We start from the raw sequence: 25725 nt of genomic DNA on the forward strand, positions 1-25725 counted from the left end.
TGGTCTTTACACTCTTTTTATTACAGTTTGACGTCTTTGTTTTCTAGTGAAATTTTAACATTTTGTAAACACCATATTTCTATTCACAATTGCATATGTGAGGTTTGTGTGTGTGTGTCTGTACTTGTACTTGAAGTTGCATGAGAAAACGTTTTGCTCATTTTTCCAGTAAGTGAGGACTTTGATGTAAAGAGAGAAAATTTTTTGGTAATCACTTTTTTTGGCTGGGGTTAGGTTTATGACTAAGGTGTCAATTAGGTTTAGTTTCTCCAAAGAGGGAGAAGTAGGTATAGGCTAACATTAGGATTAGTTATCTACTGATAAAGGTTAGAATTAGGCCATAGAAAGGGTTGAAAATGAATTGAAGTTAAGGCACAGCCCCTACTTTAAAACAAGGACGTGTGTGTGTGGGTGTGTTAGAGAGAGAGAGAGAGAGAGAGAGAGAGAGAGAGAGAGAGAGAGAGAGAAAGTCATAGAAATTAATTCTGATTGGACCAAAATTAATACAAACTATCTGCAGAAGGGATATAAAATTTTTTTGACCCAAGCCATACAGTTTTAAACAGATGGGCTTTGACATAAAAACCATTGTTGTTGGACTGTATCTGCCACCCCGTGCATTACGAAGTTGCAGAACTGGAGAGCTCCCTCAGCTATAGACTGTTGCGCCCTAAATGCAAAACGTGGTGTAATTAAAGATCCTCTCCCACCCCTACTTCCCAGGGTGCTGTCAGCAGGCCTGTGCCTGTTATTGCAGAAATCTTTCCACGACCTGGTTTATGTTATGCACTTGCTGATCACAGCCAGGCCTTGCCAAAGCACTTCCCCTTAATTCCCGGGAAAAAAAGGTTATTAAAGGTTTAGATAAAACTTCCTGACACTGTTAGTGAGGTCTTGTCTCCACCTTCCTGTGTATAGCAAAGCTTTTAGATGAAAAACCTTCCTTCAAGAACCTCTCAGTCATTAAACTTGAACTAAATTTAGAAACAACTTTCTACTGGAGAATTGTGTAACGCACAAAGATAGAGTCTAAATTCTTCCTTTCGTTTCCTTTCCATGTAGAGACACTTTCTGAATGGCCATTCAGACCACATGATTTTATTGCCAAATGAAAGCAGTAACGTGAATCTTTATTTTGGACAGAAACGCACCCAGTAGCTTGTTGGTATTATGGAGAGGAAGTATCGCAGCTGCCGTGGCAACATCCGGCCCCAGGAGGGGACCCTTCATTAACCATGAGGAACAGAAAAGGCAGCACTTTTTAGGGGAAATGTACATTTTCTGCAGCTGCCATTAAACCATATAATGCAAACGGTCATGGCTAAAGTTGTTCTAATACAGATTAGTTATACATATTCAACATATAGCAGTGTGCTCTATGCTGGAAACAAAAGGTAAACATAAAACGTGTTTGAGGCAGCTGTTTTCACACCTGCATTGTTAGATAACTCTCAAAACTTGGCTTCTGCAGCACCACGGCATATAAACCTTTGAAACGTGTTAAAGCGGTGGTTTAAAAGAAGCCCTCAAAACTAACTATGCCTATCACTTCTGGTATAAGCAAAAGACATAAACTGGGCTGACATTTCTAAACGTTCATCACACCTTTCTACAAAAAAGGAATCAATAAAAACACCAAACATGCATGCAACTTATGTGCTGTTGCTGCAAGTCTGACAGTCACCTCCTTCCCCTCCTGATCTCTTGTCCAGCAAGTCTTGCCGTGACTTTGCAGATATTTTCACTGGTAACATTCAGGTGGTAGGTCAAACAGTGCACGGCTCCATGTCTGGTAATCCAGTAGCTCTCCAGAAGCTTCAGTGCATCCAGACAGTCTTCAACCCTGGAAATGTTTATGTCTGATAGAACAGTTCTGTACTGTAAAGAAGGGTGTTCTTCCACCAGTTTATTAAAACATTTGCCAATTTATTATACAAATCAATTCTCACAATGGGTTGACCACACTACACCACACTGCAACACTGAGATTGCACTTGTTTCATTTAGACATTTTAAACCTGACTAAAAACAGATCACATGTGGGATTCCTCAAGGCTCCATTGGTGGAGCTGTTTGATTTAATATCTGCATGATCTCTAAGGTATTACAATATTTCTTTCTCTGACTATCCTGGTAAAACACATATCTGTATTACAGAGTCACCATCATAACAACGGCAACTTGAGTCCTACCGGAGTTGAAGATCTCACACATGCTCAAAATGATAGTAACTGCAGTCACTGCACAATGAAATATGTCAGACTGCTGGACATGCTGCTGCAGCAGAACTGAGTCAGAAAGTTTTGACAGAGATATCAGTTCATCAGCGGTCAGCAGTAGAGGTTACTGCCTTAGCAGAAAGGTTTTGAAATGCATCAGATAGTCTTAGCCCTAAACACCAAGAGGTTTGATATGATGATGAACTCTATACCATCTGCTCATCACTTGCCTGTTGCAGAAAACTTCTATTTTCTTATTTTTTGTTTTTGTCTCCTCCATTTTGATCCATAGTGTTAAAATTAGGAGGCCTGCACAAAAAATAAAAAACTAAGTCAGACATGTTTTATGAGAACAGATGTAATTTTTAAGGATTTTATTTCACTGTCTACACATTTTTCTTCCTGCACTGGTTATGGGGGCAGAGCCTGAGCGCCCTCTATTGATAAGTCACCATTGGTGTACAAGCAGCTCTTCTCTACATCACTCTTTATACTCAAGCTCACAAATGGTGAGCACATCCCAAGACCGTAGCTGCTACCAGAGCTGTGTTCATATGTCACAATTTCAGTCAGACTTTAAAATTGATAAAAAAAAAAAAAAAGAAGCCCTACGGAATATATGAACGAACTGCACAGAAAAGCAATGCTGACATTGATAACCCTTTGACTCTTTAGCGAAAGGCTTTGGTATTATTGGTTAAGGCATTCCAAACTGCTGTGTTGCCTGGTCTTTTCATGAAACACTGTATTTCTAGATTATATAACCACCTTCCATCCATGACCGTGTCCTGTCTGATCAGCAGAGAAGTACTTTTTTCTGATATTTGCTTTCAGATTCCTTGTTAAAAAGGAAACAAGCACTAAATATGAGTTCTGAGAACTTTATTTCCACTTGTGAATAGAAATGCAGTGTTGGCAAGATCTTAAAACTTTTCTTATTAAAGAAAGATATCTGAAAAGACCATAAGTTCATATTCACTTTTAGATTTTATGACAGAAGTACGAAGGCATACCTGGGCTAAGGAGAAAAATGAACTGGACCTGCTCAATGGTCCAAAGGCCCATTTTCAGATGAAGGTAAACTCTGCATTTCATTTGGAAATCAAGGTCCCAGAGTCTGGAGGAATGGAGAGGGACAGTCTCCACATTGCTTGAAGTCTAGTGTGAAGTTTCCACAGTCAGTGGTAGTTTGGTGTGCCATGTTGTCTGCTAGTGTTGGTCCACTGGGCTTTCTGAAGTTCACAGTCAATGCAGCCATCTACCAGGAAATCATAGAGCCCTTCATGCTTCCCTCTGTAGACAAGCTGTATGGAGATGGTGAATTTATTTTCCAGCAGGACTTGGTACCTGCCCACACTGCCAAAAGTGCCAAAAGCTGGTTCAAAGACCATGGTTGTTCCTGTTCTTGATTGGCCAGCAAACTCCCCTGACCTGAAACACGTAGACAATCTCTGGGCTGTTGTCAGAAGGAAGATTAGAGACACCATACCCAACTAGGCAGATAACCAGAAGGCAGCAATCAAAGAAATCTGGGCTTCCACTTAACCTACGCAGAACCACAGGCTGATGGCACATTTATTCATGCAAGAGAGACCCAACCATCTACTAAGTGCATATGGATATACTTTTCAGAGGCCTGGCATAGGTGCAGCCCTGCCTGAGACCTACAGAAACTGTCGGCTTGTTTAAAGCCAAGAGTTGATCTGAAAATATTCCAAAAAAAGGTAAAAAACAAAGCAACTGGACTTGTTTTCCGTAGTTGAAGACGTTTCGCTTCCTCTCCCGGAAGCTTTCTCAATTCAAAAAGTCTGGAGTAATGATGAGTAACAAGCTTTATACCATTACCAAACAAAGGCCTGTAATGGCTTAGATAACATGCAAATTCAATCGAAACAGGTCCACCCCTTAGTAATGGGCGGTCGTTAAAGCCATTAAGCCAGCTTTAACGACCGCCCATTACTAAGGGGTGGACCTGTTTCGATTGAATTTGCATGTTATCTAAGCCATTACAGGCCTTTGTTTGGTAATGGTATAAAGCTTGTTACTCATCGTTACTCCAGACTTTTTGAATGGGGTACCGCACACGTGACGTCACCGACTCAAGAGTAACGGCCCTTTTGCCGCTTAGGTAGGGCACATACAGGAGAGAACGCACGGAGTACCCAGCTATTACAAGCGCAACAGAACCAGCGATATGACCGACTTTATAGCCGTTAAACTTTCCCTAGACGATGTCCCAGGCGCACGGTTTACTGGTCGCACTGTCGAAGAACACATCAACCTTCAGCTCAAACGATGGCTTGAGTGTCGAGGGCTTAAAAAATCGGAAAACGAACCGAGTTGATGAACGGTAAGCTTTGTTTTTTTTCCTGCGCGGCGCAAATGGCGGCGTCGGCCGTTTTTTTTGTTTGCAATCACCGTGCAGGAATCGGTATATGTTTAATGTTTGTCTCATTTGAAATGTTTTTGAGTAGGCTATCCTGGTAGCAGGCTATCATGTTAGCGCCTGCTACCATGATAGCCTATATGCGATCATGGTAGCAGGCGCTTCTTTATTAACATGTCGGCCAACAAAATACTCTTACCTTGACTTGATGTCGCTGGAATTGGGTCAGGATGTTCTTCGGTTGTGCCCTTTCCTCCGACAAAATGCTTGCTACATATGTAGGCCGACCGCACCGGTGTACCAAGCGCACACATTTCTCCTTGGCAGTCTTGAATTTCGGGAAAGTAATGAAGAAAACATCCTTCATATGCGGCCGATCAGCGTACCTCGAGTCGCTGTTGCACGTTCCATAGCAACAATGTTTAAAAACCATGGTCTTAGATTTGGAAAAAGCAGTCGTTTTAACGAGTAAAACCTAGGCTAACGCACGTCTCTTTTAAAGCAAAACAGCGGCGGGTTTCCGGAGTTTGCCCCACTGCGTACCACGTGATGTGACGTCATCGTGACGTTACGTTTCTAAAAATAGCTCGTTGGCGGTACCCCATTGAGAAAGCTTCCGGGAGAGGAAGCGAAACGTCTTCAACTACAGAAAACAAGTCCAGTTGCTTTGTTTTTTACCTTTTTTTGGAATGACCATGACCTGGATGACTGAGAATCTTCACCAGCATCTGAAAATATTATTGTTTACAGCAATCATTTATTTGTTTGACATTTGCATGTTATGGTTTCTTTATATATAATGCTTGCATTGTTTTGTAATTATTGAGATATCTTATTTAATTGTATGTGCTTTTGTTTAATACCTTCTGTTTGCCACACTAGGAAACGTATTGCCCAAAAAACCTTTAGATGATTATTTTATTTTAAGCCAGTGGTACATAAAAGATAAACTGCATTAAACTTAAACATCTTTATTTATTTTTTCTCCTGTGTATAGCAAAGCTTTTTGGAATAAAACTCTTTCATAACCTCTAAGTCATTCAAATAGTTTGCCTAGAGAATTGTACTACTCTTATACAAATGTAGCTACTTCCCATTGACTGAAACAGGCTGGGCCCAACGCCCTTTTCCACTAAAGATAATGCAAATAAGGGCCTTTATGTGATAATACATTGCAGGGCATATCTGAAGATCCGTATCCAAACTGAATAACTCTAACAGGTACTTCATTATGTCCTTTTAAAAAGATTTTCTTTCTGTTATTACCAATGCACTACAACATATCTTAACTCTCAAAACAGCCGTATCCTTTTACAGCCTCTCTGGTTCCACGTTCTGTTCTTGTCTCCTCCAGACAGGGGTATCAGGTTTTTCGGCCTGTTGCTTTCAGGCAAGTCCGTTCTTTTGTTATTAGCTAAACCGCCCAGATCTGTAAACATAGACTCAGGGGCCGGGGTGGGTTGGTGGCCGTTGTTTAAGAACATAAAAACACAGGGAACTTTTAAACTTTATTACTCCACGGGAATATGTAACCTTCTGCTGACGTTCTATAACTCTTCATGTCAAGGTTTTACTTAAATGGTTCCTACACATTCTACTTAAAAAAAATAAAATAAATCCAAACGTTTCCAGACCCGAATTTTACCAGCAGATATTCCAAGACTAAGCAGGATTTGTGTATGGAAATGTAAGAGACAAGCAGAACAACGTGACAGAGGGAAGGCCAAGAAAGAACATGACAAAGGACACAGGAGGGAGGACTTAAGCAGCGCAAGAATGAAAGGACACAATGAAGGACAAAAGCAATAAGAAACAGGAGGGAGAGAAGAATGGAAAGGATAGAAGAAAGATGGGCTGGGGATGAGGGAGAGAGAAGGAAAGAAAATTGTGAAATACAAAAGAAAGAAAGAAAGAAAGAAAGAAAGAAAGAAAGAAAGAAAGAAAGAAAGAAAGAAAGACAAAGAAAGACGGCTTAATGAAGAAAGTCAAATATTCAAATATTCTTCCCAACTCTATTATTTCCCCATACTTCTGCAGATCTGGAAAACAAATGTTATCAACTTCCTTCGTTTCTCCAGATTGCACAGGAACCCTGTTGACGAACAACACAGCAGCTGCTGTGAAGGTAAAACAGATTTTTCTGAAGATGTCCCACTGGTCGCAGTTTACATTTCCTTCTCATGTTACACGGCCCCAGGCAGGACAGCGATTCGCCGAGGAGCAGCTCGCGCTCGCTCCTCGTTGGCTGGGTTGTACACGTCAGCAGTCCATGAGTTGTGTCACCGTTCTGTCATTCTCTTCCTGGTATTAACGTGTTGACACTTCGCTCTCCGCTCGGGTGAGTTTGCTCTCTTCTTTTTTTGAAACTCACAAGAAACTCGAGCCTGGTTTTACTGAACTTTTGTGTCCCTTCCCGCAGGTGCTTTCACTTAGCGACTGTTTGAGAAAATGACTCGGCTTTCCAGCGGAAAGACGGTCGCGTCGGAAGAAAATCCACTCCGATTTTGAGAGAGGAGCGTCACGCGGACGTTTCGGGGCTTCCTTTGAAGAAGAGCGGCGCGAGGAAACGGAGGTCGCGGAAGAGGAGAACTCTGAACGATGCAGACGCGCGCGAGGAGGTGAACAGAAAGCCATACCTGCTGAAGTCCAAAGTTTGCGCTCAGGAAGCGAAAGATGAGGTTCCGGCTGCTCCGGCGGAACCTGCTCCTGCTGCTGGGGGTTATTTTTGTAGTTGTGACTCTCCTGCTTTCAACACGTGTGTTGGTGGTCTCTGAAAACGACGCAGGGGCAGCCAGCTTCGGGGATGACGTCAGCAGCGGGAGCCGGGGAACGAATTCTTGCGAGACGTTCAGCTTCGCCTCCCTGTCGGAGTTGGCGCAGTCCGTTTACAGCGCCAATTACAAGCAGTGCGTCCGCAACGCAGACCGCTTTCCAGGGGAGCCCCAGCTGGTGCTGGTTGTGCAGGTCCACAACCGGCCAGAATACCTCCGGCTCCTCATCAGGTCGCTGCAGAGAGCTGCCGAGGTGCACAGTTTTCTTCTCGTCTTCAGCCACGACTATTTTTCCCAGGAAATCAACACAATAGTGCAGGGGATCACTTTCTGCAAGGTGCTGCAGATTTATTTCCCCTTCAGCACTCAGCTGTATCCCAAAGAATTTCCGGGGCAGGACCCGCGAGACTGCCCCCGGGACGCCTCCAAGGAGGAGGCTCTCAGGGCAGGATGCCTCAACGCCGACCACCCCGACTCGTACGGACACTACAGGGAGGCCTTCATCACCCAAACCAAGCACCACTGGTGGTGGAAGCTGCACTTCGTCTGGGAGCGCGTGCCGGCCGTGCAGGGCTACGGCGGGTACGTCGTCTTCCTGGAGGAGGACAACTACGTCATGCCGGACTTTTTCCACTTTTACAAGCTGATGGTGGAGTTCAGGACGACGAGCTGCCAGGACTGCGACATGCTGGCCTTGGGGAACCACGACGGCGGGACCGACTTCGCCAGCACGTCCGATAAGGTGTCGACGTCGGGATGGATGTCCACCAAACACAACATGGGCATGGCCATCTCCAGGGAGGTGTACTACAAGCTGATGGGGTGCAGCAACGACTACTGCACCTACGACGACTACAACTGGGACTGGACGCTGCAGCACCTCTCCGGAACCTGCGTCTCGAAGCCCCTCAAGGTGCTGGCGGCGCAGGCCTCCAGGGTCCTGCACACGGGGGACTGCGGCCTGCACCAGAAGGAGAACTGCAAACCAGAGGTGGCGTCGCAAAAGGCCGAGGGGATCCTCCAGAAGGCCAGGGACGGCCTGTTTCCGCCGCGCCTCGTCCTCGGCGGCACGGAGCCGGTGGAGCACAAGGCGCATATTAAGAACGGAGGGTGGGGGGACGTTCGAGACCACGTTCTGTGCAACAATTATTCCAAACGTCTATAAGCTCGGGGCCTTTTTCGTTGATGGTCTACAAATATGCAATCTGGATTTTGGGGACAAAGGGCACATTCGCGTGCTGATCCCATGTGAACTTGTCGTTTATTTTGCTTTCAACAAGTGCCAAAGCCTTTTTTAGGTTGTGACTGCAAGCTCAGTCTTCTCAGTGTCTCATAAGCCAAACCAACCATCAGGAGATGTGATTCCAGAGGAGAGTAATCAGTGTCACAAGGGTACATTTTGTATAGATGTAGCTTTCTGTAACCTGAGAAGCCTTTTTATATTTTTCCTACTTCTGTGTTTTCGGGGATGCCTTTTTCAGCGACGATTTCGGCTCGTCGATGGTTGCTTTGGGGCTGTTGCTGGAAGATTTTCCAAAAGACATTTCCATGTGTTTGCGATGGTACAATTGGAAGTGTGATTTTAACAAAATTGGTGAATGTAGAAACTGGTAGGTTTCCCAAAAAATGTTTCCACCTTAATCAAATGGGATAAATGCTTGTCAGTCTCTTTCTAGTTGATTGCTTTGTTCATCAAATGAAAAATGTAAATCAGGTAATGTGAAAATTCTTCTGTGCTGGACTATTATGGATTTTTTTTTGGTCCCTTTCCTTCTTTTCTTTCTGTTTAGGAAAACAGAAAGTTTTTCTTTTTTTTTATCTTTTATTTGCTTTCTGATAGGCCAAAAAAGTGACCTTTTGGAACCAGGGTTTTGGTTCTGCAAACATCAGGATCACATGTGATGCTGCTTTTCTGTATTTGCACCTTCTATGTTCACAAGTTGATAAAAAAAAAAAGATGCAACGTCTATTTGAGAACAGAATGAAGTATATGAGGGTTTTATTTAAGATTATAGAATAATTTCCTTCTGTCTCATTATTGTTTGCAAGATTTTTTTTTTCTTTGCCTTCCATCGGACCAAAAGTGCCTTATTCTGAAACTTCTTAAAATGCACTGACTATAAATAACTAAGTACTTACACCATAATTTCAATTTTGGAATTCTTTTCCCCCCTTTGGATATTTTCTGGTTTTTGGTAGGGTTTTTTCTTTCCTTTTTTTCAAATCTAGATTTTGTTTATGGTTAAAATGATTTGGTTGGGGCTTCTTTCCTAAAGCCTGGTTAAACCTGATTGTGGTGCACCTCAGGGTGCCTTGTAAAGATTCTTAAACCTTTGTAGTGAATTTGTTTTCAGCTTGTATTTTTCTGAGGAGCACAACTCTCCAAACATCTTGGGGAAAAACGGCAATGACAATCCAGTGTACAATTTGTGAAAGGTCTGCTCTTTGGGGAACACGTCTGTGTGTGAACTTAATGATTCCTTCATGTTTCTGAAAAGGAAGGCCACTTTTTTTGTCACTGATTTTGTTCTCTTGATTTGTTCTGATCATCACTTGAAGTGGCTGTTCATTCTTCACGGTTTGCCAGATTGGGGGCAGGAAATACTTATGACAAAGATGAACTTTCATTGTTTCATCAAAAGTTATAATAAAAGGTTTGTAAAACTGATATAACTGATATGGTATCTTTCTTTTACTTTCAAGGTTGAACGTTTTTTTTTGTATGTGACAACGACAAAAAACAAGAGAAAAGTGAGGATTATGAAAAAAGCAATGAAATTTAAAAAAAAAAGTAGCTAAAGAAATTACAGTGATTGTGGTCCTGCTGGCAGAAAAAACAATATATTAAAACAGAAGATTTGAAAGGTTAATAGTAATTGTGAGGCCAGCTCAATTCCATGAATACTTTCAAAATTTTAATGGTGATTATATATGGTGTACAAAGCAATAACAAGGAAATTATGCAAAATGCGTCATTGTTTAAATAAATTAAAGGAAGATAATGCTTTATATATTCAAAGTGGTTGCCATATTCAGTGTGTGAAATGTGTGTCATTCATGAAATGGGAGAGATCAGATGACAGGTGGTTTCCCACTTGTTCATTTATCTGTGTTGGTGTGTGTGTTTAATGCATCACAATAAGAATGTGGGTGGTTGCCCCTGTGTTTATCAGCTCCTGCTCCCTGTTGTTCAATGAAACAATGAAATATGATCGTTTGTGTTGATTTCTCTAAGAACGCAGCCGAGAACCGCTAGAGTTGTTTACTGAATAGCTTCTATTAATATATTTTTTTCAAGAAATTATCAATCTATCATATTTTTAATCAAATATTTAAATGTCAGCAGAAGATAATTACAGGCTAAATTTAGAAGCACAACCTGTAATTATAATTAATATGTCAGCTGACCTGTTTATTTATTTAGAAGTGTTAGAAAACAAGGCAACCTTTAAGCAAACCACAACTGGTCCAACCGAAACTTCTGTCAAAGAAGAAATGCTTTCTGTGTTGTGTTTTACATATCTAAAGCTCGACAGAACTCCCCATGGACTGATAGGGTAAAGATCCATGTCTTTTTCCAGCATGTCACGTGACAAGACCGCCTGTTTTCATTGGCCAGTCTCTGCTTCGTGTTTATTTCCGGAAGTGAGTTAGTTGTCAGTATCAGACTTTCCAGGTAGCCAAATCGTTGACCTACGGCAGCGCATTGACAGGTAACCGCTTAAAGTTCGAGTTGTATTTAAACATATTTGGATATATTTATAAAGTCGTCTAAATTGTCCGTATTTAGCCTATCGAAGTATTCCTGTTTGCGGCTGTAGATTTAGCCATTGTTAGCACTTAGCTGTGGTTGCTCCCTGTAGCTGACGTCATGGACTTTTGTCTTTAACTGATCGGGAAAAAAATAACAGAATTAGACACAATCCATGACCGAGACCACCACGGGGGTCTCTTGTGACCAGAAGTATTTCTTTTTGTTGACAAGTCACGAAACGGGTTTCGTCGGGGTGCTAACACGGCGAGACGTAACCACGGCATCGTAAAAGTGACGTAGGAATCCTTCACGTTCGCCGGCGAACGTCGCGTGTTTGAGAAACGCTGAGTCCGACGAGCCGCTACGCCGTGAACGCGTCTGGGGTCGTTAACGTGCTGTCCCTGTGTCGTAGCCTCCCCTCTGCAGCTGTGACCCCGTCCACGCCATGGCCCACTGGTTCCACAGAAACCCGCTGAAGGCGACGGCGCCGGTGTCCTTTAACTTCTACGGTGTGGCTGGGAGCCCGGCTGCCAACAAGATCTGCAAGTATGTCTAATGATCAACAGCGAGAACACAACACTGTTATCAGCAGAGCTGCTCCACTGACAGTGATCTCTGAGGACTGGGTACATGACACACTGGTACTGATCTGATCACAGGTGGGCTGACCGGATCCATGCCACCAACACCTGGCTGCACACTCAGTGTGCACCAGGTTTTAACTTAATAAGTTTTTGGTAACACGGAAAACTGGAAGATATGTCGATCGGGCATAACATTAAGACCACAGATGGGTGAGGAGAGCAACTGTGTTTTTATTTTCACCATGAGGATTGTTATTGGGTGGATCATATTAGACAAGAAGGGAACGTTTAGTCAGTGGCGCTTCTTAGGTTTTTAAACATTTTATTTAAAATTTTTTTGGAGGGAGGTGCTTTAGCCGTTTGGATCATTTTTTTTGTGAGCAGTTCAAGTGAAGGACTGAGAGATAGAGTTTAACGACTGATGGGGAAAAAAAAACTACAAAATTTTGCAGATGGGATAGTGACAGCATGTGGGATATTTAGAAAAATGAGCTTAAATCTTAGTCAAATGGGAAGACCCTAAAAACACATTTCTTTTGTTTGAGTTATGGCTAAAGCTTTCCAAACATTTGATCAAAATTTAATCTGTAAATATGCTCCTTCTTTTACGAACCTGTTTTGTTTTACTGATGTTTCCAGGCCTTTGTTCCACTTATGAAGAAACTATTTCCATTAGGCGGGCCAAAAAAAAAAAAAAAAAAAGCTAAAACTGTCTGTTCTCCTCTGAGCATGTGAGCCATTAGTGCATCTTTACTATTAAATACTTTGTGTGGAGAAACAGGTTTTTCTCTTGTTAGGATTGACATACAATATGGAGCCTCATCCTGGTGCTGTTTTGGACCCCGATCTTATACCCTCCTCAGTATTAATATTTTTAGTTATTAGGAACTATATAAATAAAAAGTTTAAAATCCCGTGACTCATTATAAAACACTCTAATCCATTCCTTGTGATGGAAATACTACAAGAATGCAAATAGTTTTTAAATTAAAGGACATCTGAACAGACTTTGAGCGATAACTGTTTGTGGCGTTTTGGGTTTCGTAGGAATGTAAAATGTTGGCAAAACAGCTTTGAGTGGGAAATATGAGCAACAAACGTCTAAGAACCTCAGGCAGAGAAGACGATGAATGTGAGGAGAAAGGGAGGAAGAAGAGGGAGGCTTACCCTCACTACTATGTCTCACGGACACAGGTGGATGCGTCATAATTTCCCGGTTTATTGAGCAACACTTTTTTCTGTCTACACTTTAGACAGAAAAAAAGCTTCTTTAACTACTTTAGGAATGAATGAACTAAGGACATTTTTCACTCTCAGAGAGGGTTCCTACTGGTTTCCTTCAGAGCTTTCATCACCTCTTCCTGTAGCTTGGGTGAAAGCTTCGGTCCGTCCCTGGCCGTTCGCGCGCTGTGGTGCAAATAACCTTTTTTTGACTAATTTTTAGGTTCTGTTGGAGCAGGTAGTGGTTACATCATACCATCACGCTTTTTAACATCAGCGACCCGGCACCAGGGTCACGGATGGCTCACTTGATGCTCGTAGGGAGCGAAGGCTGGCCCACAGCATTAGACCGGCTGTCCTAACGCTAAGCCTTCTGGGTGTATTTGGTTTGAAAACCTTCTTTACTCTGTGTCGTCGTTTTTTGTTGTCATCGGAGACATTTGAAATATTACTCTCTGTTGTGCAAGTTTGCCTTTTGAAAAACAATGAGAATGTGGGACACGGCCTCGATAACGGGGAGGGATGGGGGGCTAAAACGTAGCAGGACACCTGTCTGGAAGCTGTGGTGATGCGTCTGACACAAGGGGACAGATCTGCACCATCCTGGCCAGCGTAGCAGTTCAGAAATCTAGCGCGTACCCCGAGGCTCCTGAAAACACGGCCAGCTCATTTCTAGCCACCAGGAGCAGCTCAGAGCCTGAAGCTACCGAAGCTGCTGGGGAAGTCAGGCGACACGCTGCTCGTTTCCCGCTTCTGGAGCTGCAGCACACGTTGGAGCAGCAGGGAGCTCATCTGTTCCCGTTTGTCAGACTCCTACTGTACATGCAAAGGAACTCCTAGATTCACAAAAAGCAATCATCTTTAGGCTACCCCGCCAAAATAAGGACGACATGTGTAATGTCTCTGTGGTGTTACAGCACTCTGTCACTGTCTGTGTTTTTTGCTTTTAACCAGAAGTCATTTGAATAAAAACCAACCACCAGACAATATATGCTCATCATTTGACAATCTAACTAGGTGTTACTAAAGGAAGGTGAAATGATCGTGACAACATCCTTGAAAAGGCAAATAATCTGAAGCGAACGTGGAAAAGTACTGAACTGATCTATGGTGTCAGTGTATACCATCTTTATAAAACGTAACCCCACCCCGCCAAACCATTTTTATTTTAAGTTCCCTTCAAAGAGATTCCCAGGAAGTGTAATCGACTTGGATTTTCTCCATCTGGTGTATAGGGAGCTGATAATATTGCTATGCTGCCCCTCCCCTACCTGTTACTGAGCACTGCTCATTCATCTGGCTCAAAGTAGGCTACTGTGAGGTTTTTCTTCCCATACAGGGGGAAAGAAATCAACGCGGCTTTTTGAAAATATGGTTTTGAAAACTAATGGAGCCATCAATCCCCCTCATAAAGGTGACCCCCGTTTGAAAGCACGGGCGACAGGCTACATGGAGGCTGGGAAGCTGTTTTATAGAAAAGTAGATTGTGTTAATGCTTTCCGCCATGCCGTCAAACTGCTATTTTTTTCCAAGAAAAGATTCTTATAGCAGTAAACCTTGAATGGGTTGAGCAAAGCTGACCACATGCATTTACATTTGTTATTCATTCAGGTCGCCTCAGATTTTGCATTTCGGAAAGAGACCCTATTGTGTGGTTCAGTGACGGGTTTGTGTGTCAGCATCTTATGAGTAGAGGTGACTCTCTAAGCCTTTGCAACAGAAGGAAAAGAGTCAACTGACAGCTGTCTGTGTGACGTGTTTAGTGACCTGAGGACAACCAGGGCGAGGCTGCTGGAGATGTTCACCGACTCCACCTGCACCCCGGAGATCATGAAGAACGCCTCGGATGCATACTTCTCTCTGCTGCAAGGCAAGTGCACCCATGTCAGCGAAGGATTCTCAGCATTATTTATTAAACGCACAATTATTGGAAACAAAGGAAAACCGAGGACCGGTTTTGCCTCTCAGCCAGGATGGCAGTTTGGCCTCGGATGAAAATACTCTCCACCCTATTTTGGTTCATGTAAATCTGATTCCATTATGGTCAAGCTGACTGTTAGGACACAGGATTATGACCCTTGGTGAAGCCAAAGAGGTCTAAGCAACCTCCTGCTAGTACATCATCTTTATTTGAGTCATTTAACCACATGTCCTCGTATTAGACAAGGAGTAAAAGCTAAAGGAATCTACTTCTGTCATTAAAGCGGGGATTCAGTCCTTTGCAGATGTAAAGTTTGGTTCTAAGCAGCCAAAACTGCCCCGGCACAAAATGGCCAAGGGCTACCTGACAGGGAGAAAGCGTTCCAAACCGATTCTGTGTTTTTATTTGTTCCCTCTTTGTTGTGCCATGACCAACAGGCTTCATCGTGTCTCTGGATGGAACTACACAGGAGAACAAGATGAGGTTCATCCAGAACTTCAAGTGGACCGACACCTTGCAAGGAAACATCCCAAGGTATCAGACAGCCTGAGAACTGGATCGTTGAGGTCCAGTTCAGGTTGCAGTTTTGTCGTGCCTCATGCTCAGCGTAGACATCCTAATTGCTCGTCTCTCTTTGGTCCGCTCTCAGTGCCCAGCAGGACGCCGTCTTTGAACTGGCCTCCATGGCCTTCAATGTAGCCGTCTGGTACACTAAGTTTGCCTCGAGACTAACTGGGAAGGAGAAGTAAGTGCCTTTGATGCTGCATCACTTCACACTTTTCAAAGAGAAGATGCTACTTTTCACAATTTCATGCTAACTTTCAGAGGTTTTATTCAGATCTTCATTGATTGGCCGAGATTAGAGCAAAAATAATGGAAGTGTTTTTTATGCTTGTTCTAAATATGAGTTTGTTTAACCGTGGTCATCACTGTTAATCCATCTCTATAGTTACCCAAAGTGTTCAAATATATAAAGCACATCCCTAATGGGCTGCATTTAGCTTTTGTGTTCACTAACTGGCCTCTGTATTAGGTACACCTTGCTAGCTCTGCGCTGAACGCCTTTAACCTCCAGAACATTATCAGTCTTCATGACATAGATTCAGTGAGGCCTTTGAAATACAGTGAATTCGTAATGCGATCAAATAATCCAATGTTTTGGGTTTTGTGACATGAAGCATTATCCTGCTGGAATCAGGAGGTACCATGTGGTCATAAAGGGGTGGATATGGTGGGCCACCACACTCCAGTAGGTGCTCAGTTGGTACTAAAAGTGTGCAAAGAACACTTGCCCCACCATTAAACCACCTCAGCCACTCTGAACCATTGACACTGCAGGATGGATCCATACTGTCACTCATCACACCAGGCGGCGTTTTCCCAACCTATTGTTACATTTTGGTGAACGTTAGTGAATTATAGTCTCGATTTCCAACTCATCATGATTCAGGTGGCTAAGTACTCCACTCACACCAAGCAATAGCCTCTAACGACGCAGGACAGCGGCTGTAATGTGCCTAGGCGGATGCTCCTCCATGTCCTTAAAAACAGCAGCGCTCAAACTACAGGATGCTCAGTGAGCCTCCAGAATTGACAAAGACTCCTGCATGGGTGTGGAAATGTTATCAGAAAGTTTGGTTGCATCCATTTTAAGCCCGTTTGCTGTTGCCATGACCCCAAAAACTGTGAATTTCCATAGACATGACGTGTGTTCAGAGATCGTATTCTGCATACCTAGGTTGTAACAAGGGGTTATTTGATCTACTATTGCCTTTCTATCGATTTCATGGAGTCTTCTTATTCTCCCCTGACCTCCATCAACAAAAACACTGCTGCTGCTCTCTGGATGTCGTCCCTTTTTTGAACCGCTTTCTGTGAATCTGACAGATGGTTGCGTCAAAAATCCCGGCAGATCAGAAGTTCCAGTTATACTCTGACCATCAATGCTACATCCAGTCCCTTTTAACGATTGATGGAAAAAATCAACAACATTTTGCAAATGGGATAGTGACAGCTTGTGGGATATTTTAAAAAATGAGCTTAAATCTTAGTCAAATGGGAAGAGCCTAAAAACACATTTCTTTTGTTTGAGTTATGGCTAAAACTTTCCAAACATTTGATTCGTCCCTTTTCAGTCCCCATTGTTATTCTGACGCTCAGTTGGAACTTTAGAAAGTCGTCTTCTCCCCGTCTAGATGCCCAAATGCACTGAGTTGCCGCTGATTCAGCTTTTCTGATTGAATATATTTATTCCAGTGGGATAGACTACAGTTAAAGTCCTGAGGAGGAGTCATTAGTTCATGTATTTCTAAAATGAAGTGTTAAAAAGTTCAACGTTAAATCATCAGTTCAAGTGTTTTAATTTGTCACATCTGACTCACAACAAACGTAGCATGCCCGGAATTGGAAGTGAGGTGAACGTAAAGGTTGGATGAAACCGAATCCTCCTCCTCTGAGCTGGAAGAGTCACGTTACAGAACCCTGTAGCATTTAGTGAGGCATTTTAGTTGCTGATCATTGGTAAGATTTGAAATAAAATGCCAGGGTTGGGTCTTTGCTGACTTTTTGAGCTTGGAGGCAGTTCCATCACCCAGGATACACAGTATGCTTCACAGAAAAGTGATGATGATCTTTCTGTAGCATGCTGACAGTCACGTTTGCCTCTCTGACAGCATAACAGAGCCTGAAGCCAAGGATGTTCACAAGAGCCTGAAGGTTGCCGCTGGAATATTCAAAACTCTCAAGGTGAAGCGCGGACACAACACACTTTAACGTTCGGAAGCACAAACTTTGTTCAAACTCCCACGCAACATCGGCTGTCTTTTTTTTTTTTTTTTTTTTTTTTTTAATCAAACAGCAAAACAGACGAACGGTCGCCTCACTCTCAATGTTTGCTGTCTTTTCCCCCAGGAGGTCCACATTCCTCGTCTCATCACCCCGGCTGAAAAGGGCAGAGATCTGGAGCCCAGAGTGATCGACGCGTATATCATCCAGTGCCAAGCCGAGGCACAAGAAGGTAGTTATAGAGCAGCTAACCAGGGAGCTTCACTCGCATCACATCAGCAGATAATATTAATCTGAGCCGTACAGCAAACCAGACTCTATAACACTGTGTTTCAAGGTAATCTTATCTCTCTGACCATAAACGGAATAAATACTCTAGTATTTAAATGTGCGTAGGGGGGTGCGGTTTGTGAACCTGGCTTGTTTAAGTCTATATGTAAGTTATTCCTGACCTGGGTAGCTATCTGTAGGAATATGTGACACTTCTTTAACGATAAGACGTTTTCACTATCATCACAAGTTTTGTTTCAATATTTTACTTCTACTTTTTTGGGCCAAATTAAAGTCCGATCTGTTTTAATGCCGGTTTTAATGTTTTTCTCTGCTCCATTAGGTTCATTATTTGCTTTTTGAATATGTAACATTTTTGCTGTGCTGCTCGTTTTAAACAGAGCCTTTTCTTTTCTCCCAGTGACGATCGCCAGAGCCATCGAGCTGAAGCACAACGCCTCACTGATCGCAGCTCTGTCTTTTGAGACGGCCAACTTCTACCAGAAAGCTGGTGAGTGGTTTTCTACCCGCAGGTAACAAGGTCGGAGCAACTCCGTGGCTTTTAGGCGTTTAGAGCACCAGGACCTCAGCGGCTTTTCAAGTTAAGCTAGCAGACAGTGCCTTGCTAAAAATATTCATACCTTAAACTTTTCTCACATAAACCTTTTTGTGTTTTTATTATAGTTTTTCAGGATACAGCAACATAAAGTTGTGCCTAAATATGCTTTTGGAAGACATTTATACATGAGTTGGATGACTTTTTTGCAAACAAGGGGAATGCCTATTTATTCAGCCCAATTTACTCTGATACTACACGAGAAAATCCAGTCCAACTAATTATCTTCATAAGTCTCTTCAATGGTAAATACAGTCCACATGTGTAAATATTAAAGTAGGGGTTATAAAACAACCTCCCACATGTTCATCCCATCATCTGAACATGGAAAGAGGATGGAGCACCTGCTACCCTGTTGACGGTAAAACTGTTAGCTGTGCACTCCACAAATCTGGACTTTCTGGATAATCGGCAGCTGATAAATAAAACCGTAACAAGTCCTGTTTGCAGTTTGCCACAGTTCATTAAGGGGAAACGGCAAACACGTAGAACACGTGTCAAACTCAAGGCCCGGGGGCCGAATCCGGCCCGTCAAGGCAATTTATCTGGCCCTGAAGAGCCAAAAAAGGTATATCATGTCATAAAGTTGAGGCATGTATCTTTTTAAAGTGGTTAAAACTGCTTACCTGACTCCGCCAGATAGATTTGCTCCGCATATCCATCTGGAAACCTGCCGTTGAAGTAATTTTGGGAAGGGGCGAAAATACTGGTTAGCTGATTGGCCTATGTTGGTGATAGACGGGCCAAATAAACCAATCAGATCAACGAAGCATATGACGTACTCGTCAACATGCCAGCGACAACGAAAACACAACCACAAGCCAAGCTACTCTTGCTGCTGCAGGTAAAGGCTCGTTAGCTCAGCAAAGAAATACTCTGTAATTCCGATAAAACTTGCTCGATAGCCACGCTAACGCTAGTTTCATCGGCTGAAGCCGCCATGTTGTTTAGACTGAACTGTCGCGCTTCTCGTTGCGTCACACCTCAACCCGCCTCAAAGCCAACGCTGATTGGACGTTCGTTTGGTGAACGGCTCCAAATTTTCTTTAACGTAAAGTAGCCAGACTGATCTGCGAGTGAAACCTTGAAAGCTCGCGAGATCAGGATGGTCTCACGAGGCTATAAAACTGCTTCCTGTAGGGAATTTGTTTACTGTGTAGTAAAAGGATCCGACCACCAGATGTTTCAGTTTTTCCCACATCACATTAAAACAACCCAGAAAACAGGAAAAGTGATGCAGAATGATGAGTTTAAAGTGTAACTCACCCCAATATCAACTTTTCTTTTGCAGATAAACTCTTTAAACTGGGCCTCAGGGTGCTAATTTTATGTTACTGTGAATTTTTTTTTTACATTTTTACGTGAGCTGGAATGAAATTATGAAATCAAAAGTGTCACCTATACAGGTGCAACCGGTCCTCTCAATGACTTCACGATGCCAAAGTGGCCCAATATAGAAACGATTTTGACACCCCAGACATAGAAGAAGGTGCTCTGATCAGATGAAAGCGAAATTAAACTTTTTGTTTAACATGTGGCAGTAATCTGACAGGATCCTGAATCACCCTCCCCATGGCGAACGCTGGTGGCACCATGTTGTGTCAAGGATTTATCCCCAGCAGGGACAGTGCGGCTGGTTGGAGTTGATGGGAAGGTTGATGGAGTTACCACTGGGCAGTCCTTATACTATAGTCTGTCCATAAGGTCTCATCAAGTGATAGGGGGATTGAAACTGTTTTTCAGTCTGGATTTATTTGTTAAAATCCTGAATCTTGGGAGTGACGAGAACAGAATGTGCCCGGGGCGAGTGGAGTCTGTTGCCGAGCGATGGCTCTCTGTTGGACTTTGACAGAGAGGTCAGCTATGATGCAATACTGCGTTCCACTGACCTCACCATCTGCTGCAGGTTCTTCTTGTTCTCCTGAGAGCAGCTGGAGAACCACAGAGTGCAGCACAGCACCAGGGAGATAAACAAAGAAGCTGCCAAAGCGATGAGAGAGGCTGCGCTCGTCGAACGCTTTAGATCAAAGCTTATTCGTGTGTTTCATCATCCAGTCAAAGTCCAACCCTAAATCAGATTGAGAATCTGTAGCAAGTCGTAGAACCTTGCTGCTCTCCATCCCGTCTGATCCAGCTACGAGTTAGAAACAGCAAAATGAGCAAAGCTGCTAGAGACATACCCCCCTTTAACTGCAGGTGGAGTTGGTTCTGCAAAATATCGACTTTGTCCTCAGGTTCAATTAGGTCTTGAAAAGTGTTAGAATTGATCTCTTATCTCGTAGATCTTCTCATGTTGTGGTACTTTGGGGTGAAACCAATCGCAGAATCTGTTTTCTCTGCAGACCACACGCTGAACACGCTGGAGCCGGAGTGCAGCAGCAAGTGGAGGAAGTATCTGCAGCTGAAGCAGTGTTTCTACATGGCCTATGTAAGCTGGCACACATTTGCAGCGCCGCTTTGGGTTAAACGAGGAAACACTCGCATTTAAATGTTGAATATCTCTCCCGTTTTTGCATCGCAGGCGTTCTGCTACCACGGCCAGACACTGCTGGCCAGCGACAAATGTGGAGAATCTATAAGATCCCTACAGGAGGCAGAAAAATGTACGTTCACACATACACCGGAGGCCAAACTTGCTTGATTTGTTTAAATATGTTCATCTGAGCATTTCATCAAAGCAGCTCCAGAAGGGGCTCTACGTTTTTAATACCCTGAAAACAATATGAGTGCGTACACCGGTTTGTAAACATAGACAGGTTTTACTGTTAACTTAAACTCTCTGTAAAGTGCCAGCTAGCCGCAGGTTGCAGCGCTTCCTCCCGTCACATCTGAGGCAGAACGAACGGCTGCAAGTCCTGCCGCAGCTGTTTCCTGCGTGGTCGCTTCCTGCTGCCGCGGATTTGAGGACACGTCCCATCATGCACCGCAGCGTCTTTTCCCTCGCTCCTCGGATCTGCTCAGTATTAACCGGAGCCGTGTTTGTCTAGGTTACTCCCGCGCGGAGGCGCTGTGTAAAGAGTACCGTCAGACCAAAGGCCCCGGCACCACGGCCAAGCCGTCCGAGCAGCTGTTCTTCCTCAAGCTGGGCGCGCTCATTAAAAGCACGCTGGAGAAGTGCCAGCGAGAGAACGGCTTCATGTGAGAGACACACACACACACACACACACACACACACACACACACACACACACAATAACGCTGACTCAGATGCTGCGCTCTCTGGTGGTCGCTCCCAGAAACACCTCTCTCTGAGATAAACTAAGCAACGTTTCCTTTTTAAAGAAAACTCTTACAGATCTGTGAGAATAGCCCTTCTGGACGAAACACTGAATTATACTCGCTGATTATTTTCTGTATTATTGCTTTACTTCAGCATTTTGATAACTTTGCAGATACAGTTGAAGCCAGATTTTGCCAGATTCTCAATAAAGAGACATTTTCCCCACTGTCTGATGTAAAATCTGATTAAACTTGATCTTTCTCAGCTCATTTAGTTGGCGTTTCTGTTAAATGCCAAATGCTAAATGTCAGAACAAAGAGAAATTATTAAACATTATATATGTAGGGCTTTAGATCCTGCTCAGGGTCAATGATTCTAGCTTTATGAAATGACCTCTTTTGCTGAACACGGTTGTATCTCCGCTCAGAGGGAAACCCTTAAGCTCGACGTGTTTGTTGCTGTAAATATTATTAGATACACTTATTGTTTTTGCTCATGAAAGTCTAAACTAATTGCAGTAGTACTTCAAAATAAAAAGAACAGAAAAATAAAGACTGTTGCTGTTTGAAGTCTCAAAACGTAACTATGGTTGCTGTACGGGCTTGTGGCCCTAACTAGGCCTTAGCAGCAGCTGAGTAAGCGTTAGCAGCTTGCCACTGTAAAACTGAAAGTGCAGAAACAAAGCAAGGCTGAGTTCACAGCTGTCTAATTTATTTAATGCTCCTCTGAACGTCCTTCCACAGATACTTCCACAAGGTCCCCGCCGAGCCCCCCCAGCTGGAGCTGAAGGCCAGCTACGGCCTGGCCGAGCCGGTCCCCTTTGAGCTGCCGCCCCTCAGTGAGCAGTGCACTCCTCAGGTCTACGCCACCTTCGACCTGACCAAGGGAGCCAAAAATGACAAGGTGCTCCTTTTTTTGATATGATGATCCATTGTTTTAGGATCCATGCAATGATCTTCTAGTGGCCTCTCTGCTGTTATATCCCATGCTCACACATGCCAGTTGCAGCTTTGATTTTAAAGTGGACACGTGATGAGCTCCTGTCCTACTGTCCCACCAGGCCAAGCCCAAGGAGGAGGAGGTGAAGCCGGTGAAGGAGCCTGATTTGAAGCCGCAGAAGGATACGGGCTGCGTCATCTCCTAAAGCCTCCATCTCGACAGCCCCATGCTGAAAGTCTTCATCTGTTTATCTTCCTTCATAGGAGACTTTTTTTTTTCACTCTTAATCCATGGTGTTTTACATTCATGCTGAAACATGTACATTATATCTGGCTAGGATCCACTTCCATAGCAATCTAGAGGTCTGTCTCATGGAAAAGAAAAATCTGCTACTGATGGTATACTAGGCTGGCCCAGCATCCACCCCCCCCCCCCTCGCGTCCGTGCTAAAACCCACAAAAGATGGCGAGATGAAGATTTAGTGTAAGGAGGGGAAAAAAAGCCCATCTCGTCTGGTTTTGGAAGTAAAATGCGGTGAGCGTGTTTGCAGTGTTTCTCGTCTTGACTGGAATATCATGGCATATTTTGGCATTAGAGCAACTTGCCAGACGCGCTGTAGCGGCGTGCTTAACACCATAAATTCTCTAAAGCAGATAAATATCAGACGGATGAGGGGGGGATAAAAAAAAAAAAACCTTCCACCCAGTTAAAGGCCGCTTTGAAGCGAGACAGGAAGGGAAACAAGGCTCCTGTGTTTCATGCATGTTTTTCTGTTCTGTGACAACCAGTGGAGCCGTCTGACGGAACCTAGCGAAAGAATCCAGAATTTCAATCTGAACAAAAAAAAGCACTTATTGCCCTCCAGGCACCTGTACAACATCTGCTTGGAAGGTTTAGCACTACAGATAAATCTTAACCCCAACGAGTAAATGCATTTGTACAATCCTCCCGAGTACTACCTGTATACAGTCAGCTTAGCTAAGATGAGTGTTTATTTTCCCAAAAATATAACGTCACACAATCATTTATACCAGGAGGAGATCCAGACATGCAGTGGCCAGACGCTGGACTGTGTGTGGATGGTTGATTTGCTTTGTTTTAGCTGGAAAGGTTTACAATCTGTTTGGTTTAGCTCACATACTGTATGTAGTCGTTCTTTTCGTATGTGACACGACGTGGCTGTTTTCTACACGTACCTTTTCTTTAACAACACATTATTATTGTTATTGTTTAATATTATCGGTATTATTGCTGGATATAGCTAAATTGTACATTGTGGCACAACTCTGACGCGGATGTCTATTTAGGATCATTGATTTGTTTTGCTTCTGTCACATTTTAAGACAGTCTAACACGCCTGGACAGCAGACGGTGCAGCGCAGCTCAAATCCAAACTTCTTGTTGCCGCCGATTGTAAGAATATATACAGAGTATCAAAGTTGGCCCTTACAGCGCTGACCCTGCAATCTTCTCAGCAGTTCTCGTATGTACCGTACATGTGTTGAGAGAATAGCAATGCAGCTGTCGCCCCCCCACACCTGTCTATGCGCACTGCTGGTCAGCTGGCTAAATGGATCTAGCGCACTCTTCCCTCGCTTAGAAAAATGACAAATCTGCAGCTAGCAAGCTACCAGCAGCGCGTCCTGTTGGAGCAGATCATCAACGAGGTCCTTGTCCTGCAATAAGCAAAGTACTACTGAAATATTTGGAGGTCTATTATATATTATTCATATCAAAATACTACTAAATGTTGGCGTTAACATCACTAAAACTTATTTGGCAGTTATTTAGAAACAGTTAAAACATTGCTTTTTTTGTTGTTGTTTTGAGTCGAACCAGTGGTCAGGTTATGTTGTCATTTACCTTGAAATTTTTATTTTTATAAATGCATCATGAAGACGTGGTCTTTTATTTTAGCCAAGGCCGTCATGCAGTGAGGCACCTGGCTAGTGTTGAGTAAAAAAAAAAAAAGACAGAAACAGTGAAAGATGCCCTAAGATCCAACTTTTGTCTGTAGCTCCACCTGATCTCTGCCGTTGACGGTGAAATCTGATCCGGTTAGTTATGAACTGCTGGAAACATGTATAGGCTGTAGAGTTTTGCTTACATGCACTAATCCAAGCCACCGGTATATTTACTGACTTAGGTTTGATCCCAGCTGACTTCCTCCCCCGACGTGTTCGTAGCACATTGTAACATCTCTGCACTTTATTCAGCAGGTTTGAAAGTTGAGCTGGTTTAGACTGACATGTGGTTCATTGCACTTTTGATTTGCTTTTGGAGGCGCTGCAGGGCGTCAGCCCAGCGCTAACCGTTAGCAGCCGTTCCTCACGAGGGTGCTACGGCATCGCTGCAGCTCCTTCCTCCTCTTCTACTTCTGATGTGGTGTCCTTCATGTAAAATGTAACTCATATGGTATTAAATCAGTCTGAAAATTCCCCTCTGTACCGTGTTGTCTTATCACATCTTAATACATCCATAAGCTTTAGGTACAAAAAGCATGTGCCATCCACAGATACCGAGCGAGGCAAAAACACAATAAAAAGCATAAGAAATTCCATGTGAATGGCTCTGCAATGACGGCAGAGAGGAAAGTGTTCCTGCCGGTCAATCTGGAAGGGATTATGAGGCCATTTTGAGAAACCTTGAAGACAGTTGCTGACCTTACTGTACCTTGGAAACGCAAAATTAACATCAACTTCCGAGTCTTGCCTCATAATGTCCTTTAGATCTGGACTTTGATGGGCCATTCTAGCACTAAATGTGCTTTGAAATTTCTGCAACGCATTGTAGATGTCCGTTTTAAAACTGCTTGGACTCAACTTTTAGAAAGTGAGAAGCATTGAAGCCAGATGTGTAAAAAGTTCCTAATTGTAAAGGTCTACAACATATGCTGTTTGTTTGCGATGGTTTTCAAACAGAAATCCTTTCTGAAAACAAGAACATGGAACCGCAACAAGGTTTTGCAATGTAGCATCTGAACATTGGGCAGCAGAGATCAAAGTGGAGAGGTTTAGTTTTCATCCAGATTTATACAGCA

General features: G+C 43.3%; 2 protein-coding genes across 2 annotated transcripts; both read left to right on the top strand.

The window, feature by feature from the left end:
- Window positions 1–6581: 6581 nt before the first annotated feature.
- Window positions 6582–10044, top strand: LOC105920588 (alpha-1,6-mannosyl-glycoprotein 2-beta-N-acetylglucosaminyltransferase). The gene is made up of 2 exons (XM_012856192.3): window positions 6582–6943; window positions 7025–10044. The coding sequence occupies exon 2, from the start codon at window positions 7279–7281 to the stop codon at window positions 8539–8541; it is 1263 nt and encodes a 420-aa protein (XP_012711646.2). The 5' UTR covers window positions 6582–6943; window positions 7025–7278; the 3' UTR covers window positions 8542–10044.
- A 947-nt stretch (window positions 10045–10991) lies between these two features.
- brox (BRO1 domain and CAAX motif containing) lies at window positions 10992–25123 on the top strand. The gene is made up of 13 exons (XM_036128967.1): window positions 10992–11089; window positions 11543–11676; window positions 14699–14805; window positions 15294–15390; window positions 15506–15601; window positions 17529–17601; window positions 17767–17872; window positions 18332–18421; window positions 20869–20954; window positions 21048–21129; window positions 21514–21664; window positions 22490–22649; window positions 22807–25123. The coding sequence occupies exons 2-13, from the start codon at window positions 11576–11578 to the stop codon at window positions 22888–22890; spliced, it is 1233 nt and encodes a 410-aa protein (XP_035984860.1). The 5' UTR covers window positions 10992–11089; window positions 11543–11575; the 3' UTR covers window positions 22891–25123.
- Window positions 25124–25725: the final 602 nt, after the last annotated feature.

This window comes from Fundulus heteroclitus, unplaced genomic scaffold (genome assembly GCF_011125445.2).
Source record: "Fundulus heteroclitus isolate FHET01 unplaced genomic scaffold, MU-UCD_Fhet_4.1 scaffold_127, whole genome shotgun sequence".
In the NCBI taxonomy this organism is placed as follows: domain Eukaryota; kingdom Metazoa; phylum Chordata; class Actinopteri; order Cyprinodontiformes; family Fundulidae; genus Fundulus; species Fundulus heteroclitus.

Coding starts and splice junctions, on each gene's coding strand:
- LOC105920588 (XM_012856192.3), top strand. CDS start 7,279: ATGAGGTTCCGGCTGCTCCGGCGGAACCTGCTCCTGCTGCTGGGGGTT.
- brox (XM_036128967.1), top strand. CDS start 11,576: ATGGCCCACTGGTTCCACAGAAACCCGCTGAAGGCGACGGCGCCGGTG. Junction 11,677..14,698: donor GCTGCCAACAAGATCTGCAA/GTATGTCTAATG, acceptor TGACGTGTTTAG/TGACCTGAGGACAACCAGGG. Junction 18,422..20,868: donor CAACTTCTACCAGAAAGCTG/GTGAGTGGTTTT, acceptor TTTTCTCTGCAG/ACCACACGCTGAACACGCTG.